The 21351-nt window shown below is 41.1% G+C and overlaps 1 protein-coding gene across 2 annotated transcripts; it reads right to left on the bottom strand.

Moving 5' to 3' along the window:
• Positions 1 to 280: 280 nt before the first annotated feature.
• vangl2 (VANGL planar cell polarity protein 2) lies at positions 281 to 21351 on the bottom strand. Of its 2 annotated transcripts, none has more exons than XM_063462699.1 (8): positions 21311 to 21351; positions 11026 to 11404; positions 7796 to 7919; positions 6185 to 6792; positions 4794 to 4927; positions 4458 to 4593; positions 4095 to 4338; positions 281 to 3244 (listed from the first exon to the last, which is right to left on the bottom strand). In XM_063462699.1, exons 2-8 carry the CDS (start codon positions 11094 to 11096, stop codon positions 2984 to 2986), a joined length of 1578 nt encoding a protein of 525 aa, XP_063318769.1. In that variant the 5' UTR covers positions 11097 to 11404; positions 21311 to 21351; the 3' UTR covers positions 281 to 2983. The 2 variants fall into 2 exon arrangements, with proteins under 2 accessions (XP_063318769.1, XP_063318768.1); XM_063462698.1 differs by having other exon boundaries at positions 21271 to 21341.

The raw sequence follows: 21351 nt of genomic DNA, 5'->3' as shown, positions 1-21351 counted from the left end.
TGACAGAAGTTCCTCTAAAAGTCTTGTGAAAAACTGGTGAAAATTGTTCACGTCCAAAGGCCCAAATCGGCCTTTGGTAACAGCATTCAAGAACAGATTCTTATTAAAGCAAACCAAAATGATCAAATGCAGATATTAATTTTCTTCAACCACATTAAAAAAAGAAGTCTCAGCTCCTTTTGCTTCTTAGCTTCAGTCACATGTTTTGCTTTACAGACTAAAGTTCCCCATGCTGCAAGTTAGGAAACAAGGAGACTTGTAAGTAATAAATGGTTTAATAATGGAAAAAGCCTAGCACACTATACAAGCTACAGTTACCAAAAAGAACAAAATACAACACAGATCTACAATTTTTTTTTACATTCTGAAAATTGCATTATCATAACTTAGGCACCGTAAAAATGATAGAAAACAACTTATTATAAAAAGGATTTGGAGCCCAAAATAAATCTATGCATGCATTCTTTTGTTCGTTTGTATTTTTTATTTTTTTTTACAAAAATCAGATGAAATATCGAACAAATCGGACCTGGTGTTTGTTGGTTTCATTTTTCAGAAATGTGAAGGACTTTTTAAAACCGCATTTGACAAAAGCAGTCAGTCTGCTTTTGTCTGTTTCTGTGGCTCAGCATGTGGGGTGGAAACATCGGGTTAAGTATCGGGACCTGCAGACGAAGGGGTGGGGGAGTCAGAGTCTGCTGCTCCTCCACATCTGGAAACTAAGGCTGAGGAAAGGTCATAGGCAGCATGTTCACTGTGCCCGTTTCAGCTCGTGGCACAAGGCGAGGCGGTGATAAGCTACTGCTGCAGAGGAGCTGCAGAGAGGAGTTACAATCACATGTCTGGTTTGGGATTCTTGTAGATATGCATGTAAAAAAACATTAAACCACAATAAGCCAGCTCATAGTTAAACTACAGCTGCCACATCTGGATTCATTTAATTGTGTAAGAAGTGTGAGTGACTACATTTACACCTGGTATTACACTGTAACGATACACTGTATTATTTCACTTCCAATATTAATAATCAGGGCATTTTCAGATAGAGTGAAGTTTTATGACAGATGAGCGCCTGCACACAGTGACTCGAAATGCTGTTATCTGATTATTAGGGTGGCTTAGAGTTGGTGTGCAGGCGTAACTTCTTCCGCAGAATCTAAATATACCCTCAATAATGCAGCAACTCTGTCGGTATCTGTTAAGGAAACTCTTGAAACATGGTTGCACAAACAGTTAACTTGAATTTAGCACAGAGTATGCTTTTTTTCCAGTCAGTCACAGAAAATCTGCAGATTTTATCGCTTAAAATGCAAAGATTTTACCAGCATTTCAACATATCGGACGCACAGATTGCATTTGCATTAAAGAGTGAGGCTGGTAATACTCTTGTTTTTCATATTGTCAAATAAAAACAAACACGCTTTGTATGTGTACTGAGAGCCTGATTTAATTTACTGGTCTATCCAAAAACTACACCCAGAACACTAATATACCATGTGATATTATTTTTTTCTCTCTAAAGCACAGCTAATATATCAGGTTAAAATCCACTAGTACACATATTTCAGTATCGGCATGATACGAGCTGATATCAAGACGTATTTTTAGTTTGTCCATTGGAGAGACTCTGACTAGCAGACAGAACATAAAGCGCGAGTATAACTTATCAAAGAATCTAAGTAATATTCTGAAAATATGAGCCATTATGTGACATTAGAAATATTTTACTCTGTAAAGAGTGGCATCGGCCTGTTACTGGCTCCAGTTTTTCCATTGCTGTGCAATTTATTCTTCCACTCACGCCATCCTGCTGCCAAAAATACTCAATTGTATCTAAAAGTCACCAGCTATAAATAGCACTGAGTAAATCCACTTACTACTTAGGCATGAGTAACATTTCCAAAAACATAGTATCCATGAGTTAAAAAAGAATAACAACATAATGCATGTATGAGTTGTTCTTAGGAAGTAGCAGCAATGAATAGATTCCAAGTAATGACACTCGAGACGAGTGCACTGTTGGTCTTTTCGCTGAATTTGTTGACAGTATGAAAAATTCAGAACACCGTCAAGCTCACACTTTAAGATCCTCACGCAAGTAATGTTCAGAATCTCAGTTAATACCAGGTGAAAATGTCATTTTTATTCTGTAACATGGCCTGCTAAAACTGTGACATCAATAGTAAAAGTACCAGTGTTAAATAAACTAAAGCTGCATATTTAAACAATCGTGAACATACAGTTTGGAGTTGCAATGAGTTAGGAATGTACTTCCATTTTGCTTAATAGTCACATAAAAATTTAAAAAAAAGGACATACTGGCCCTTCAAGGCCACAAGAGAGAAACATGTTAACTCACTGCACAAAATGCTACATTCTGAAAGTTAAAAAGTCACTCCTCTAACATATATATGTAAAAAAACAACAACAGTCCTGCTTATGTTAAACACAACGACTGACAGGGGACCAGAGGGCAGTGGTACATCAGCGTTGCAGTCAGAGCTGAAATCCAGTTGGACTGATTTTAAGACACAAATAAGAGGAAGTGACACATGTGATGTAATCCCTTTCCTCTGGTGTTTACGTGTTGAGTCAGCACAGTAAACTAGTCCAGTGGTTACAGCAAAAGAAGAGGCAAAAGGAGGAAAAGTCCCCGTTTAGAGGAACAAAGAATTTTACAGTGTGCCGTAAAGACATTGTCAAGAAAAGAAAAGGTCAAGGCATCTGTTTACTTCCAGGGTTTGAACAATCGTTGAGCTGATCACAGTCTGACGCAAAGCATCTGTGATGATCACAAAACAGGAAGGAGGAGGCCTGCAGAGATGTTCCTCTCTGAATGGTTTGTTTGTTGATGAGAGGGGAAATGATTGGGCGAGAATAGACCACATGGCCTCCGCATGTCCCACCGCATCAGTGATCCAGGAGGAGTGAGCACGAGGGGAGAGGAAAGTGTAGGAAAAAGAAGATGTTTTACTGGACGCTTTTACACCGAGGTCTCAGACTGTAGCCTCATGACAAACTTGTGGCTCTTTGGGTCGATGAACTCCTCCCCGAGCCGCAGGAAGGGGAGCGGCGTCACCGTCACAACAAGGGAGAAGTCCAGGCGTCGCAGGGAGAAGACCAAACCCTGACGCAGGGCTGAGGTCACCGGCTCCTCGCTCACCAGAGTCCACTGGCGCCCCCTACCGTTCTGCTGCTGGTACTGCATGGTGGGGCCGGCGGTGAGGTAACGCTCCAGGAAAGCCTGAAAAGGAGGATGTTGGAGTTTAATCACCAGGGAAACACCAGTTGTCTTAGTGCTGAAGTACCGTGCCCAAGTACACTCACGAAGCACTTAACTACATTTACGTCACTAATGATGCGGCTTTGAAGATCATTTCATCGATCTACACTGTTCGCTAAAACAAGTAAAAGAAATACTATCCTACAATAATTCTGCCTTTCTGTAGTGGCAAAGATCCCCTTATTGTGTTGTATTTATTTTATATTTAATTAAAGTGGCTCTGTCGTACAGTGGTAACATATTTGGCTAACACTAGATCCCTGGCATCTCCCCTCTCGAGACCGAAAGGAAGCACAAATCCCTCGGACGGGCCATGTTGGGATGGAAGGAGCATCCATACCAGATCAAATATGCACATTGATCCAGTGTGTTGACCTCTTGTGAATAAGACAGCAAATGATAGAAGCCGTTTTGTTTTTTAAATAAAAGAAAGTGTCCCAAAAAGAGAGAGTATTCAGGAGTAAAGGTAGGTACATCTGTACTCAATGAGGGACTGTTTGGGCTTAAATAGCAAAAAATAAATAAATAAATAAAACCATCCTTATGGTAAATAATATAGAAGGGTTTTGATAATCAATAGAAAGTATCTGTACACACAGGACAAGACTGAAAACAGTATCAAGTGGCTGCTATCATCAGGGACTTAGGCACCTCTGAGTTAGAAATGTATTCGATTCTCTAGTAGAAAATTCTGCTGAGAAACAGCCATCAATACTCAAACATGTTTAAAAAAAAAACCCACAAAGACCAACAAACAAATCTTTTAATATCAATTAGGCTGTTTGCTGTATTGGAACTATTGACGACTCACCTTGGGTGTCATGTTGTGCGTGATGCAGAACTGAAGGTGTGTGAGGATGCTCTCCATACTGTGGAAGGCCTGCTGCCGTGTGGTTCTCAGGTACTTCTGCATGGCCCGGGCCATCGGGGCAAAGATGGCTTGGGCTGCCTCTCGAGGATCCATTACCTCTCTGGGGTGCTTGGGAGATGAGGCCACCTCTTCCTCTTGGAGGCGCTTGATATGCGTGAAGGCCTCTTCCACCGCCACCACCAACCTATTAGAGTAACAGAGGACTGTGGTGACATACCCAACAGATCAAAGATGAAAAACTGAAAAGTTCTGCAGGTGATAAATGGCCCTCGAGGCCGACGAGGAGCGTGGAGTGTATCTGACCTAGCCTTCCGTTTGCGGATCCTTCGGTCCATCTCGGCCTCCTCGTAGTAATACTCGTTGTGGGAGTTGTCTCTCCGTCTGGCAGCAGCTGCTATCATGGCCCGGGACTGGCCTGTGGAGTTATTGGTCGTGTTTTCTGTAAGACCGAAGGAGGGATTATTGGACTGCACATTAGAACTCAGACAGGTAGTTTAAGAAGTTCTTTATGTTTCCCGTTCTTGCTGTAAAGCCACCTGCTTCTGACGTAGACCAACAAACGGCAACGAAAATTAAAGAAAAAACGATTTACTTCTGGATTAAAGACAGACGTCAGAGCCAGCATGAAACTATATTTACCATCCAGAGAGTAAACTTTGAAGCCTGTCATCTTCTTGGACAGGATGGACTTGGGCAGGTTGAGGAGAGCTGGGTTATAGACGGGGAAGTCGCTGTAATAACGGTCCAAAACCCAGACAGCTGCCCGCTGGATGCTAAAACACAGAGTATCTGTCGTCAGTGTCACAGTAAGTACAGGTCAAACAACAGCTGCTGACTGCACAACGGACAGGCTGCAGTTAATAGAGACGTAAATGTAAACTAGATCTCAGCACCTTCCTCACATTTCTGCCTTTGATGGTGATCTCGTTTAATGTCACACCTCAACTATTATTTTAAAATAAGATACACTGATGTTTGGACAGTAAAATACTTCAAAGTAAAATGCATCCCCTCACATCCCCCAAACTGTTTTTTGGTGTAGTTTGATATTTACCTAGGTTTTGTGACACTTCTGCTTTAAAGTTAATAGATTTATTGTTGTTGAAACTAAGAAATGTTTCAACAACATTAAATATATGCAATATGCTAAGAAATATATGCACATTTGTACCCAGTCCATTGGGATAATCAGAATAATTGAGCATATATTATATTTCCATTAAACAGTTCTTGACCACCAGAATCACCAAAAACATGAGGTCCCTGCCAGTGTCACGTTTTTTATATTTCACTGAAATCTTATTAAAGTTACTTAAAATAATGCCCGTGTACACGATGTAGGTGTGACTGCTGGGGATGGATTAAATCCTTGAATCATCAAAAAAGGAAAAATGAAATCAGATTTAAGTTGTGATGTCTCTGCATGCTGCTCACGTTTAAAAAATAATGGCCTGATGGAGATATGCATGCACGCACACTTCCCCTTCAGTTTGTTTCCAAAAAACAATCTGTGTGGGATTGATTTTGACAACTTAAAAATACATTTTTCTGCTCTAGGATGTGGGTTCAGAGCACAGGCAGAGAAAAAAAGCTTGTAATACTTCTCAAATACAAGCATGAACACACCCAAGTATCAACTTACGGCATTTTAAACCCACTTAAGACAACTTTGTATTGATTTGCAGTGATTCTTTCCTTTGTAAAGACAAAGGACCCAATGCATGCCAGCAAAAATCACCCCATAGAGTAACTGAGCCACTGGATCCCCTCATTTTGTGGGACTTCAGGAGACCCTGCATCCTTATGTAAGGACATAGCATTTAGCTTTTCTGCAGCTTATACTTCATGCTGCTGAGCACAGGCCTGTCTGTGGTATCTCTGTGGTGCATTTCGAACAAGAGTTTGGGACTCATGAGGTTAATCTTCTGCCTGTCAGCAGGTTTATCGTATTTTGTTACTAGAAGGCAACCAAGTAACAAACAACAATTCTGTAAAGATATGAATTAAATGCCATGGCTGGTGTCACAAACCTGAGGTGGCCCACGCTGTAGAACTTGCTGGCACCATCTGTGCTCCGCACCACCTTAAGGCAGAAGGCTGGCTGAAGGTGTCGGACTTCCAGCAGCACCAGAGCCAGGTACTGGATGAAGAGCAGAGCATCCACCAGCGAGGCAGCGTACTCCACAATCCCCCTATAGTCCCGTTCTCTGGGCTCCAACACACGCACACCATAGAACAACCAGTACGACGCCACAAACAGGAACACCAGCACCATCAGGAGGCAGCGGAAGACAAAAAAGCGCGGGAGGGTGGCGCGGGGAGGGCGGAGGAACAGAGCCCAGGAGGAGATGAGCAGGACCAAGAGCTTGAAGGCCAGGGAGACGTAGAGGCCCTCGCAGGGCGTGCCACAAGGCTCGAGGGCGTCACGCCACAAGACCTGCGGCAGGATGAGGAAGGCTAATGGCGTGACCAGGGCAAAGAAGCTCAGGCAGCCTCCCAATGCTGGACCCACAAAACGCTTGCACTCCAGTGGAGTTGACTCCTCCAAATCTTTGGTGACGCGGGTCAGGTCCTCGTTTGAGATGCTGTGCTCTGAGGTGCCAGTGACCACAGTGGTGGTCTCTCCCCAGTTGTCATCCTGCACAACAAAGAAAACAATTAGTCATTTTAATCTCTATGCTGAGTAATATATTAAGTTCACCCCCAGCTTTGACTTAAGTTGCACCTCTTCAAGAGGCTAAGGATGCTGGGATTGTATGTGTGAACAGGAGTTGCTCAGTCATACCTAAGAAAAGGAGGGTGTGAGACAAAATCTGAAGCTACTTATCCTACATATATGAACACAAGATGTTTACATGAAAGGGTTGGTTGGAAGGCAATTATAATCTGAGTAAGCACAAATGAACAGCTCTTGCTTTTTTAAAAATCTTTTTTGAGTAGCTGACAAGCCCTCAACTTAAAATTAGAAGCTAAGGGCTCAAGCCCGGAACATCTTTGTCCCAAGAGCGATTGCAGGTTGGTTAAGCTTTAATGCAAGTGCCCCTTTACTATTTGAAGAATGACTCTTCACTTCATCTGAGAACAAATACGTCCCCTCAGGCTCCTTAATGAAAGCACGTCTCTGCACTTTAAAATAATCTGACTTCACTATTTAGTCAGCACCTGCTCTCTCCCCGCTAACTGACGGGGCAGAAAAGGACTGAAACGATATGATTAACGGCTCTAAGAAAACACACTTGAGCTGTTGAAAGAATCTGAGAAACCACTTTGAATGGATAACAAGGGAAAGAAAAAAAACTGATGGGGAATTCAGCAACAGATTTTTGACCTGAATAAAGTAGCGAGGTCAAAGTTTTGGTTTAAAGGCCTATTTGTAGTTCAGCTGAGTGTTTGACTTTAATTAAACATAATATTTTAGCATGTACAGCTCCAGGGTAATCTGAGCCTATTAACTTTGTCAGTGTTAGCGACATGAAGCTAAAGGACCGAAAGTCACTAACATTTTTTTGAACAAATTGTAGTTTTAAGAAACATTGGTGGGATAAGATATGCACAATTAATTAGAGTAATGACTGGTGATTAAATGAGGTCAAAGATGACGATGTATGAACAAAAAAACAGTAGAAAACACTGTAACTGACCCTGTCATCTCCGCGGGTCGACTCTGCATCGAGAAGCGGCTCTCCGGGTGTTTGGATGGTGACCGATTTGTCTCCACGACTGCTGCTGTCTCGGCTCTTGGAGCGGTGACGGTCCCGCCGATCCCTGAAGACAAAGAAATTATATATCATATCATAAAGGGCTACATTAGTAACAGACGCATTGAATGATGTGATGATGTTACACCGTGACACAATCTGCTATTAGTTATCCAATTTTTATTTATTCTCTTAGCAGATTGTCTGTCAAAGTTGCTGTGGTGAATCTTTGTGACAGAAGAACACACAGTTGTGGTCAGAAGTTTACATACACTCATCATGGGCATGAATGTCATGGTAATTTTGGGCTTTTAAAGAGTTTTTTAACTGTTATTTTTCCAGGCTGGAATCATTATACAACAAACATCTTTAGTAGCTTTAAAAACAATTTATTTTAGATTTTTGTGCTAATCCACACAGACTCAAATATACACACACACCTCACTAATATTTGGTTAAATGTCCCTTAGCAAGCTCGACCTCAACCAGACACTTTTGATAGCCATTAACCAGAATTAAGCTTCTGCCATAATTCTGGTTTGTTATTTGAACACTCGTCTTGACAAAACTGATAAAGTTCAATTAAATTGGTTGTTTTTTGTTTGTTTTTTCCTTTTTTTTCTCCTTTTTTTTTTGCATGGACCCAGTTTTTAAGCATAATCCACAAATTTTCAATAGGGATTAAAGACTTTGGCAAGTCTGTTCCAGAATCTTAATATTCGCATCCTTTATTCCCTCCAAAACTGGCTTTGATGCCTTTGTCCTGTCAGAACATCCAGATGTGTCCAAGTTTCAACCCTCTAGCTGTTGATTTAATGTGAAGTTGAAGATTTCATAAGTAGCCTTCCTTGTTCATAATTCCACTTTGTATTATATATCACCACCACTGACAGCAAAACAGCCACAGAGCATGATGCTACCACCACCATGCGTGACATTTGGTACAGTGTTCTTAGGTTTGAAAGCCTCACCTTTAATCCTCCAAATGTACCTTTTGTCATTGAGGCCAAATAGAAATGCTTCAGCCTCCATCTTGTCTGATCATGTCCATAGCCTTGCGGTCAGGTGCAGATTTCAGTCAAGCTTCACTGTGGACAGTGATGCTGGTGGACCAGCAGTTTCTAGTTCACGTCAGGCTTGGGCCCTGGTGGTTCCTGGGTTGTTTCTGATTCTGAACATCCTAACCAATTTCCTCTTATCTGAGGGGGGACCGGTTTGGATCTTTTTGGATCAAAGTCGTGACACATGTGAATAAGTTATACTTACGTACAGTTGTTTGAACGGATGATCTTGGGATTTGGAATTGTTTAGAAATGGCTACAAGGGATCTTCCCAACTTATGCAAGTCTGGGTTTCCCCCATTCTTTTGAGCAGTGGTGTCAAACAATTCCTTTTTATGCTGGCAAAAAGAAACCAGTTGCCCACAATCATGATCAGCAATGAGAGGTTAATAGGCCTTGGTCTTGTCGAGTTAAAAGACACTGTAGAATCTTCAGCACCACTTGTTAAAAGATTTAAGTCAGCGTATGTTTATATCTGAGCCTGTATTTATACTTTTGACCCTGTGGGAAATACAGAAACTCCAAAATAAATTCAAACTTGTGCATCCAGCAACTTATTAAAGACACATGCTGTACTTTGGTGCCACCCGGGGGAAAAAAAACAGTTCAAAGAAAAAGTTGAAAGCCCAAAATTACTGTGACCTTCATGATGAGTATATGAAACTTTTGACCACAACTGTAACTTTTTAAAATTCCTCGTAAACAAAGAAATGGGTCTTACATTCCTCGGTATAGTCACTAATTGAATTACGTCTGTTTTCCTCTCATTTAAAAACAGTCAGAATGATTAATTCCCCTTTACCCAGTGAACAGTGGTGTTTTTCAAAAGCATAACAAAACGATACTGCCAGAAAGGAAATTAAAAGCATTGCCATCACTCACCACCTCCAATTTATCAACTGAGATTGGAGCTTAAAAAAATTGAAGTTTAATCAAGCAAACAGACGTTCGCATAGATTCAGGGAAAATGCTTCCTTAAGGTTTCCCTGGATAACAGGTATAAAAGCAACCCAGGGGTCACTCAGCTTCTTTGAGTGGTTAATCAGCAAACTGCTTTCTTAGTTCACTGTAGTGACTCTGATGGATGTGTTTAGAATTAAAGCTGTCTTCCTGGCTCTATATGAGGTTACGTATGAGTAAGTATACTTTATAATTCCTATTTTCAATATAGATGTATGATGTGTGAGTGTTCAGTATTAAAATATGTGCCACTATGTCTCCTAGTGTGGATCTCAGCATGTGGTTTTCATCCACAGCATCTGTAAAGCTTTTGAGCTGCATACCAGACACCCTACTGTTACTGACGACTTCTTATAGGGAGAATTTGATTATGAAACCTCACAAGTCACTACCTGTTACAAAGTGATAAAACATTTGATGATTAATTATCCTTTCAGATGGCTAGTGTTGGTCTGGAGTTTAGAAACCACATGCACATCAGGTACAAACCTGTATATAAACTCAAAACCTTTAAAAACTGTTATTTTCTAACTAATATAAGTGCCACAATCGCTGATTTATCAGGCAGCAGCTGCAGATTTGGGTTCACTGCTGAGTTTCAGTGACTGGGGAGTCTCCTTCAGAAAAAGAAAAAACTCAAATAATAATTAGGACCAGGGGTGTCAAACATAAGGCCGGGGGGCCAGAATTGGCCCAGCCAAGACTTCAATCTGGCCCACTGGGATGGCTTTCGAATATTTAATATTTAGACTTAACTGTATTTTCATGACTTTTACAGCTTTTCCTACACATTCATTCATTCTGGCAGATTGATGTGATTTCATTATCTTTATCAACAGCATTTTGTTATCATGTTGAAAAACTGAGACATCATGTTGCACTTATTTTCCCTTTTTCCCTACACTGTAGATTCCTGATCTACACTCTTGGACTGACTACTGCTGCAGTTGCATAAATATTTGATTAAAAAATACAAATACAGAAATACAGTTGTTGTTGCTGTCATTCTAATTATGTTGTGTATATTACAATATGTATTTAAAGATCCAATATTTAAACCAACCAATATTCGAATCAGTCCAAACAACAGACCAGAAACAAATACATGAAGTTATGAGCCTGAGTGTGCCTACTTGAATGGGTCTTACCCACCTGTGCTTTCGGGAGCTTCGGGAATGGGAGGACTTGTATGAGTAGCCCGAGTACTGCGACTCGTTGTCCATGTCTCGGGTCGGCGGTGAGCGGGCTTTACGAGCCCCGCCTCCTCCCGCCGTGCCGCGCTGCTCGCCGACGCCTCCCAGTTGGTTTTTGCGCTCGGAGATGGACTTTGTGGAGAGAGCCAGGGGCAGTTTGAGTAGGTCAACCTTACTCCTGAGGGAATCTATCTTGGAGGCCGATGAGGGGGGAGCAAGAGAAGGGAGGATGGGAGGGCAGGGGAGGCTAAAACGAGGAGATGAGGAGGAAGGAATAGGGGTGGGAGAGGATGATGGGCAGGAGAGTTGCAACAGGGGAGAGCTGAGGTTGCTGAGATCTGAAAGAGAAGGACAAAAAGAGAGCGCTGGTTAACACTCAGCATCGCATGTAGCCATTTCTCTGCCTGAGATACTATTCGTGCTCCTAAGTTGCACAGTTTAACTGAACTGACAACACACTAAAAATACACCGCAGGCTTCATATTTATCTTTTCCTTTTTCCTGCCTGAGCTTCCTGCCTTGTGCTCCTAACAGCAATCACACCAGACTATCTAGATGGTACAAAACAAGGTCCCCGGCGTCACTTCTAAACTTGGGCAAAAGCTCCTTTTCATAATATGCATCACGGCCCTGGAACAATTTACAAGATAAAGATCATTTTGGAAACACTGGCTTTATATCAGGCATTGAAAAGCATAGCACATTTCAAAATGCTGTCTGAGGAATGCGCCTGAAGCCTAACTTTAGAAAGAAGTAACAACGCAGACGTCTGCGAACACATGGAAGGTTAAAGTCATAAGCCCCTTTCAGACATCAACTCCTTTCCACTAGTCTGAGAGCGTCTGCATGCTTCATTTGCATGTCTTAATGTGCACCCTGGTCATTTTCCATTAAAATCACTACGGCAGTCATACAAGGTCTGACCTATAAACCATCATTAACTGACAGGCACACACAGGAATATGGGCATCCTTCTTTGTGGGCTGCACAGGTAACTAAACAGCACAAAACAGAAAAGGGAGGTCACCAACTCTCTTAATCTCACACTTAAGAGAAAGCCTCAAAACTCCTCCCTTTTTAAAGTAAAGTAAAATGACCCTTTAAGAGTCCATTTATGTGGTTTATACCCACATCCACTATAAAACAGATTAACCTTTTAAACTGAGGCTTCGGTTTCACTTCAAGCGCTTTCATGGCTTCCAGGTCTCAGCTGAGGTTAATCATCACACGACTGTATCTCCTCTCTCCAAGCAGCGAGCATTAGCCGCAGTTAGCTGTGTCACAATGGCAGCCATATTGGATTACTGTGTTTTCACTAAACTTGTTTGCCCTCTCCCTCCCTCTCTCGCCATCTCACATTCCGTCCCTCACGCCCCTCGTCCCCCGGGAAACGGGGCCTCTCCGCTGCCATGGTAATGAATGAGGGTGTTCAGCTGTAGGGGGATTGGAGGCTGACAGTTACTGTGGAAACCTGACCTCACACCGCCCTCTGACACACTGTCTGTCCACACGGGAGGAAAAAAAAATCACCAAAATAAAAGTATCGGCGTGACGGATGTTTGGCTGTCACATGGTAGTTAATCGATAAAGGGAGGGCGTGGCTCACTGGCTTTGATTGGCCCTCTTTGGGAAATGGAGAGGGAGGCTAGCTGCTATCAATGCCGGACAGATTCCACTTAACGATGCTTTTATGCCCCATCAAGACCATTGAGTTTAAAATCCACTTCCCTTGATCCAAGTCCTGCATGAAATCCAATCTCTCTGTCAAACTTTATCCACATTTTCACCATCTCTTTTTGCATTATTATTATTAGTAGTAGTAGTACCATGGTAAAGTGTCAGTTCATCCACTGTCTGCAACAAGCCCCCCAACTTAAGTCAGCTTTCTTCTCATTGGTTGTTCCTCACAAACAAAGGGTTTGAATAATAGGTTGGGTGGGGCATCAATGCTCCACTCTCTCTGACATCATAAAGACTGAAAGAGAGTCTTTTAGAGCCTTTGGAGCACCCAAGCCTTTATTCCAAGTGAAACTGCATGTGTGTCTTTTGGCTTAGGCATTTGTTATAGAAAGCAAAAGACTAATGGTATGTGACAAATGCATGAGTGTCAGAGCGTGATATTAATGATGAAGAGATGCCATACGTTTACTTTCATAGTGCGCATGAGACAAGCCCAGACATGTGTTACAGCAAGAGGCAGCCTCCAATAATAATTTAGTAAACAGGGAGTCCCTTCAACAACCTCAAACAAAATTACAGTACTTTGCAAAATATGCGAGAAAGCTGTTCCCGCTAAAGGTGGAAACACTACACTTGTTTCAACACTTGTGGTAAAAAGACACCACCAAGCTATGACGCCATGCGAGGAGGAGATACTAGGAGCTGATGATGTGCTTGGAAAAAGTAAACAACGGAGACTCCACCGGGGATCGCCGGAGCACTGCTAGTTGTCTGTATGACAGGGAGAGCAAAACGGTGGATGGAAATTATGGGTGCAGTTACATGATGGAAATGCAGGGCTTCAAGCAATTCCTGATAAAGCTATACCCAAGATCCCAGGTAGAAAATATTTTTCAGTGTTATGTGAAAATATTGTGAGTCTAAGTTAAGGTTAAGCTACTTTAATTATTAGTAGTATTATTATTAAAATGTTAAGCATTTGTTTTATACTTTTACTTAAAACTTCCATGAAAAACGCTACTTAGGTTACCTTTAATGCTTAGATTTAACTGTGCCACTATCAGTGCATATGTAGTGCAGTGCAGTGCTATAATGCTGCTGCTAGCATCTTGTTTCTATAGAGTCACACTTCAAATTCGATAGTGTGTCATCAGGAGTTACTGACAGTTTCTTTGTGTTGTAGTAATAAATAAATAGTGCTTCCTGCAGGCTGCAATCACTGATAAAACCCTGTTCACTATATCTTTTTAAAAGATACATTTTTCCCAAATTTCCTTGAAATATAAATGATGTTGTGACAATATCTGGACCTGGCAGCAAGTCTGTTCCATTTCCCTGCAAACAGGGCCTTTCTAATAATCATGAAGATCATCAGTGGCTGAAACAAGAGCAGCCCACAGACTTTAGACTGCCCCTGGTTGTGCACAGCTATAACATGCAAACAACAGTCTACCAAGCTCTGCGTATGATCAGCGCACAACCAGGCCAGTCCCCTCACAGGGATTACTCACACATGCGCCGATCTCAGTTTCTGAAAGTTTCTTCCTGTTTAAAATAAACACCACTAACCACCAGCATAAATATGACAGCAAATAATGAAAAATTTAATAGCTCAACTTTATGAGAAACCTCCCCTTATCCGGAATCACTAACTTTTAGCAGACCAGAGAAGATTTTGGACCCTTGCAGCCATGTGCAAAACCTCAACAGCATGCTTATTCCAAAACCACAAAACTCCAATGACTAACAGCTGCTTTCTGGTGCATCACGATCGGCTTTTATCTTCAGCTTTAGCAGAGGAATTAGCAGAATCGTGCTGTGCTTTTAGGCCAAATAAAGTGCTTAAAAGCTGCGTTTCATGCGACCCCTGCAACAGACAGGAGTCTGCATTCTGAATGTCACGCGAAGCAAGAGGATTCTTATTTTAGGTCAAGTTAAACTGCATGGCATCAAACCGAAGAAAAGCACATTAAACAAACTCCTCTCCACAAGTTCTTTTAAACATGCCATTCGGGGACAGACAGAGGAGCAGATATGGGTAGAGGTTCTCAGCAAAATAATACGAGGACAATAAGTGGAGAGGACTCAGAGATTCCCAGACAAGCCAAATACTCTACACAGGCAAGAGACACAAATCTAAAGTGTTTAATCTAATGGCTGTAGAAGCTTAGCCGGTATTTGCTCTCCCAGACAGAGAAATGCTGGCCAAAATAACAATCGGAAATCATCACTGGCCATAATGCTCGTCCCACCAACGCACATAAATAACAATTAAGCAATTATAATGATGCGGTCTGCCTTTCCAAGCAATGACAAAGGAAAATGAAGGAGTAACGTCTTATTTCAGCAGCATATTTACTCCTCTACATCTGAAACTCTAACAGCACAGAGACAGAAGAAAATGGGTCTGCTTTTTGAACGCATGAGTGATAAAAAGAAAACAAAAGCATTACTCAGATTAGTGCTCTTTATAATATGTGTCAAAATCAAAGCCCACAACCTAGCCATTTGTCAATTTTAATCCAACTCAAAAATAATTTTAGATTCTCAAGAATGTTTGGCCTGTGGTCTGCACCGCCCTGTGCTCATGGCAAACTAACCCTCCACTGCATCAGCAATCTGACAAGCCTGCAAACAATGAACGTGACAAGACTACATAGTCCATGTCTAACTGAGTGTTAACAGACGCCTATCATGGAACAATTTGTTTTCAAAGAACACAGTTCCCATTTGAACGTATACAGCAGCAAAGATATGAAGTCATACATACTGCAAACAGGTATGCAGCTAAAGCAAAACATGTTTCTTCTTTCAGTCCTGATCTCAAAGTGTTGAAGCTGCAGAGTTTGCAGCAAGCTTCATTTTTGTTTCGTGCCAGGAGGCTGCTCTCTATGGTACAGGTAGACTAGGTGATCAAAGAGCTTTTGCCTCCATCTTCTTCTTTTTTTTCTTAAATTAGCTTCCTGCACAAATATTGAGCTGTCGTGTTCGGGCCTGTGACACAAGCAATGCCAGAGCTGAGGACGCACTCTGTGCAAGACTGAAACAAAAGACTGGTTTTATGCTTTGACATTAAGACTTAACAAGATTTTATTAAATGCCCCAACTTCAAGCTTGTGGAACAGGTTGTTATAAGTTGGCTGAAGGAAAGCCTTCTTTGTGGAGTTAGTTTGCTTAACTACATTTTATAAAGACTAATGATCTTATTTTGTTCTGGTGATTTCATTAAAGCACATCTATAAACTGTATCCTGTATGTCTGGCCCTTGGTATAATTCCCATTTTGCAGCACAGCCCTTAGCAAACCCTCCTTTGACACTCTTGCCATACATAAAATGCTGCTGACATAAATGTGTGCTTTTGCTTGCACGTAAAGACAAATGTTGTGAAGACTGTCACGGTTATATGTATCCAAAAGCCTTAGAGAGCAATTAAAAGGCCAAGAATAGGAGTCTAAATTCCCCCTAGAGACATATGGAGATACAACACAAACACGTTGGACAAAGGCAACGAGAAAAGACATTCAAACATAATATTTATCACCTTAATATGTTGACATTTCCTCCCATTGTGGGCGGAGTGGTGACAGTTTCATGAAAGGGAAAAAAAAAAAAAAGATTTATCATCAGCGGAGCGTGAAAGCACTCAGGTAATATTGACATATTCTCAAAGAGGTAAGATAATTAAATGAAAGTATTACTATTTAACACAGCGCATATTCATTGTGAACGTTAAGACTTGATTTCATGTTACAAGTCAATGAAAGATGGACTTAAGAGGTCATGAGAAATTTCGTGCCTGATGATGGCATCTTGATGAAAGACAACAAAAAATTCAAAAGGCATTTAACCAACTAACGTCTCAGAAATTAGGATAACTGAGTTAGCTGGAGAAACCTACCGGCTACATCTAAAACATGGATCTTAGGATTTGATATGAAAGTTTAATTTAGATTAAACAGAAGATAAATCATCTGCTACATGTTTTGAAAGTTTAACTGGTAATTATGGTTCTTGTGAAACCCTCTGAATCAACGACATGTAGAATACACAGACAAGCAGAGCTCACTGTTCACAAAAGCCCTCCGGCCAAATACACACATTTGCTCACACACCTAGCAAACATAGCAGGGTAATGTTTGTAATTAAATTGCTGCATTTTCTGTTTCCTGCCAAGTGTCCTTCTATTCCAGTCACTCACATCATGGCACACTGACTTTTTACCCTTAACCACAACATTTATGACAACATACACTGAAACCAAGACTGTGCAACAATGAAAAACATTAGCATGATAACACTTACTATGGTGTATCGATAAACATTTGGTATTCACCAAAGAATGAAAGACTGCATTCACAATCATAATCACTGCTGCAAATTACTGAACTGGATATAGTCTATCTGACCTTTAAAAATCTGTATTTAAGCAGCAAAGCTGTAAAGGGAACTTCAGAATCTCAAAATGTGAACTGTCACAGAAGCTGCACACCGAGGCTGTGAAGGACTGAACTTGATATTTGGGGATGTTTTAGAGTTTTGCTGAGTTTCACATGCACGGGCACATAAACACGGGGTTAATGTTTCTCAACTCTTCAACTTTGCATTTCCCAAACAAGTGAGCACTGACGGCACTGTTTGACTCCACCGTTTGCTCAGCTGTGATGCTACTTTGCTGCAGCTTTTGCAGTTAGGATAAGCTATGTGATGATGCGTTATCTAAATTACTCTCCAAACATGTCCTTCTGCTTTATGTTGTGTAAAAAAGTTTTGACAGTATCCAAGTAAATATGAGCAATAATGTTAAATTTGTGACTGGACGATGTCTGCCGACTGGTAAGGAGACTAGAGCTCTCTGTAGCATTTTACCTGCTCTAAATAACGTAACATAAATTGACTTGTACAGTATAAATAACTGCTGGATGATGTAAAACCTGGATAAATAGGTGGATCCCTGGCAGCACTGCATTCTGGGTTTTTGGGGCTCCTGTCAATTTAAAAAAAAAAAAAAGAAGGCTTTTTTTCAGCTTCAGTGAATGATTTCTCTGTACGAAGACTGGAGTCGAGTGTAAAATTAACTTTGTTTTTATGCTGAAACGCTGACATCATCTTTCAGCATTTGACCTTTGAGGTAGATAAAACAGTTTCTTGTAAACATTACATTCGGCCTGTTATACATATAATGAGAGACATATGCTTCAAAAAAGTAAAGCGCACGGGGCCGTCTCAGCCAGTAAGGCCTGCAAAAGGCCCGTCCTCTCTAAAGAAAGTATGAAAAGAAAGTTGCAAATATTACATCACTTTCAAGTGGCTTAAAGCACTAAGCTACCAGAAAATTTTGATATGAGTAAATCTAGATTGCACATGGTCTGCTGACCTTTACAGTCTGAAATAATCCTGTTGCCAACCTACCTGCCTGTCTGCTGGCCTGATAGTGAGAATATGACTGAACACTTGATCTACAAAGGTGTGGTCCGGTACTAAGATGGATAAGGTTTCCTATTCATCCCACCGTCCTCTATGACCTACTTCATGGACTTCAAGAGGATTCTCCCCTTCCAACTTTAATCAGCAGCATCAGTATATATATATAAGAAACCACACACCCAGAGTGTAAAAGTACATCTTAGCACAAATCTGTTCAGTAAAGCAATAACAACCTACCACTGGTTCTAGTTTTTGATTAGCACCTTACACAAAAGGTTCATTTCTTTTCATCCAGCTAAGCCATTGTTCCTCCTGACATTGTTAACCAAATACCGGTATGACTTTTTCCATATAGTCTTATGCAAAAAGAGTCAAATTTCTAAAAAATAAAAAAAAGCTCTGACCGATTTCACCAGGGTTGTCCACTGCAAGCCAGTCCAGAAACCTGCGTCTGTGTGTGTGTGTGGTCTAAGATTAAACAGCTATGATGCTGGGCTTCAGGCCTGCTAGAGCCACGGCTCAAAGGTTTTATGGCTCAGGCCAAAGGGAGTGTAAAGTCATTTAATATGCGCCATCAACTGAGAGCAAAGACAACAGCTTCCTCTGAAAACAGAAGACAAACACATTCAAGCCTGAGTGAAGGAACCAAATCTCATATGCACACAACACAGCCTCCACACAGGGTCCCAATCCTCAACAGCTAAAATCGACTTCATTATTTTTTTATTGTGGAATTTATTGTACCAACTCCTTTTGTTTTCAATTTAAATCAATCTGGTTTATGACTCAGTGCATCCAAAATCAGTTAATGTAGCCCAAAGCTACAACGCTCCTGAGTCAAATCCATAGTTTAAACATCTTTGGCTTGCAGTTTGGATTTCATATGCATTTCTTCATGCATCATTTAAAGTAACTATACAGCTTAAAACAGTTTAGACGTTCATAGAAGACCGTTTTGGTTATGGTCATCCATAAAAATGGTTCCAACAATGAAATCAAACCATTAACAGTGCAATTATTTTGCTGCAAGCGTGCAGATCTAGTCACACGGTAATCAAAACAAGCACATGGAAGATTTTACAGCTACCTTCCCCACGGCAAAAAGAAATCGAGTTGCCGTTAAAAAGTTTGGAGCTGAGCTGCTGGCACTGGGACGGCAGCTGTCAGGGCGCAAAAGCAAGCCGGGACACCTCTGAAGTGACCAGCTCCGCTCCATAGCCATTTTAGGCCAGATATAGTCCACCAACTGTGAAAATAAGCATGCACACGCCCAGGGTCCAACAGGGGAAGAGGCTCATCAGTGTAACAAGGGCCACACACACACAGACAGAACAGAGACCGCCACCCACATCAGTAAAACCAGTGAACAACAAGACAACTGCTTCTGTCCAGGTCTGCACACACATGGCGAGCAAACGGGAGCAGGTGTGTGTGTTTGTGTGTGTGCGAGTGAGAAAATCTAATAGGGTGTGTTTGAATCAACAGGCCTGTCTTCTGACTCTGCATAGATTTGTCTTCATATCCAAACAAAAGTACTGCAGAGACAGGAAGCGGCTGAGATGATTCATGACTATGGCGAGTCTCACAACAGCAGCCAACTATGTGTTACTGATAAATCAGTGCATCATTATTTTCTTTGTTTGGGTTATAAAACGTCAGGAGTTGCTTGAAAAAGTCCAAAAATGCAGAGGCGTGTCATAATTCACTGTCAGAGATTACAAAAACAGCAGAAGTTCAAATGTGGGGGATCAGACTGGAGTCAGAAACTATGGCATTTTTTAAGGCAGTCAAAGAGAGTGAAACTGTATGAGTCAAAAAGAGATGCATTTATTTTGAATAAGAAAACACTTGTATTCCCTTCAGGAAACACTTTCTGAGCACTGAAATCTTTTCATGATGACAATATTAATGTAGATATTGCGGCAATTTCTTAATTAAGATTTAATTTGTGAGTCACCTGACAAACATCAGTTTGACTCCTTGTTTAAGTGCTTTAAACATCCAAAATTATGTTTTATCACAAGACATTTGGAAGCTTTTTTGTACATTTTTTTCAACCTGAAGCAAACACATTGACTTAAAAAGAAAACAAAATGTGATTCCATGTGATTAAACACAAATATGACATGGTAGAAACCTTCTACCATGTCTGTTTCCTGAAAATACATGCACAATTCTCTCTGCACTCACATTACTAGTTGTCATGCTTCTCTTATACTTTAATTGAACCAAAGTAGAAGGCACACCGCAGGGGGTCAGAGGAGAAGCTCTGTGTTTGTGTGGACAGACCCTTTAAGCGGAAAGCCAGGCTGTCTGAAGAGCTGAAATGGTAAATTAGTCAATTTACAGATGAAAAGGGCCAGTGGACAATTTGAATTGTTAAGTAATACCTCAGTTTATTTCTAAAGGAATAAAGTCTAACATTTTCTCCATCAGCTTCTTGAATATTGAAAGTCTTGGTGTTTTTCTCTGTTTGATAATATTGTGGTATTTGGGTTTAAGACTCCTGGTTAGACCAAACATGTTTCTATATGAAATACTGGAGCTTTTCTTTTAACTCTAACAATAAGGGGAGAAATCTAGTTGATTTCTGCCAGCATTTCTTAATACTTCAGATTTCCTAAATTAATGGGCACCAGTACTTCTACAATGAACCAGCTGTGTTTCATATTTCTTAATCTCTGTGGTATCGCTGTGTAAAATTCCTTCTTCAGTCCATTTCCACTGAGCCCCTGCTATGTTTACGACCCGTTTTATCACTAAAACATCCCCACTGGAAGCAGTTTACAGCCATTCTGTGGTATTTTTTAAAGCCTGGTGATAGCATTGTGTAGTTTTATCTCGCAAAAGCAGGACTCAAATCTTAGAAATTTGAAGTTGAAGGGCGAACAGACGTTTCAAGCACTGGATCTGTGCGTAATCAGGGCCTGTTTCGGCTGCAGCAACGTTATCCTGTTTCACTTTGAATTACAGCCTGTGTTTAGACACATTTTAGCACCGTGCTGCAGGCTACGGCAGCGTGGCTCAAGAGTCGAGCTGCGTTCATTAATATTTCAACAATATTCCACATGCACAAAGAGCCACCAAAGGCTAACTTACTGCGAAGAACCGGGCGAGTATAAAGAGTTGTGCGACCTACAAGATGAAAAAGGAGGGTGTTGGAGAAAGGCAGGACAATGG

The sequence above is a fragment of the Pelmatolapia mariae genome, linkage group LG18, assembly GCF_036321145.2.
Source record: "Pelmatolapia mariae isolate MD_Pm_ZW linkage group LG18, Pm_UMD_F_2, whole genome shotgun sequence".
NCBI classification, from domain to species: domain Eukaryota; kingdom Metazoa; phylum Chordata; class Actinopteri; order Cichliformes; family Cichlidae; genus Pelmatolapia; species Pelmatolapia mariae.
Note: the sequence above shows the minus strand (reverse complement) of the source record. Positions and strands in the feature narration are given on the sequence as shown.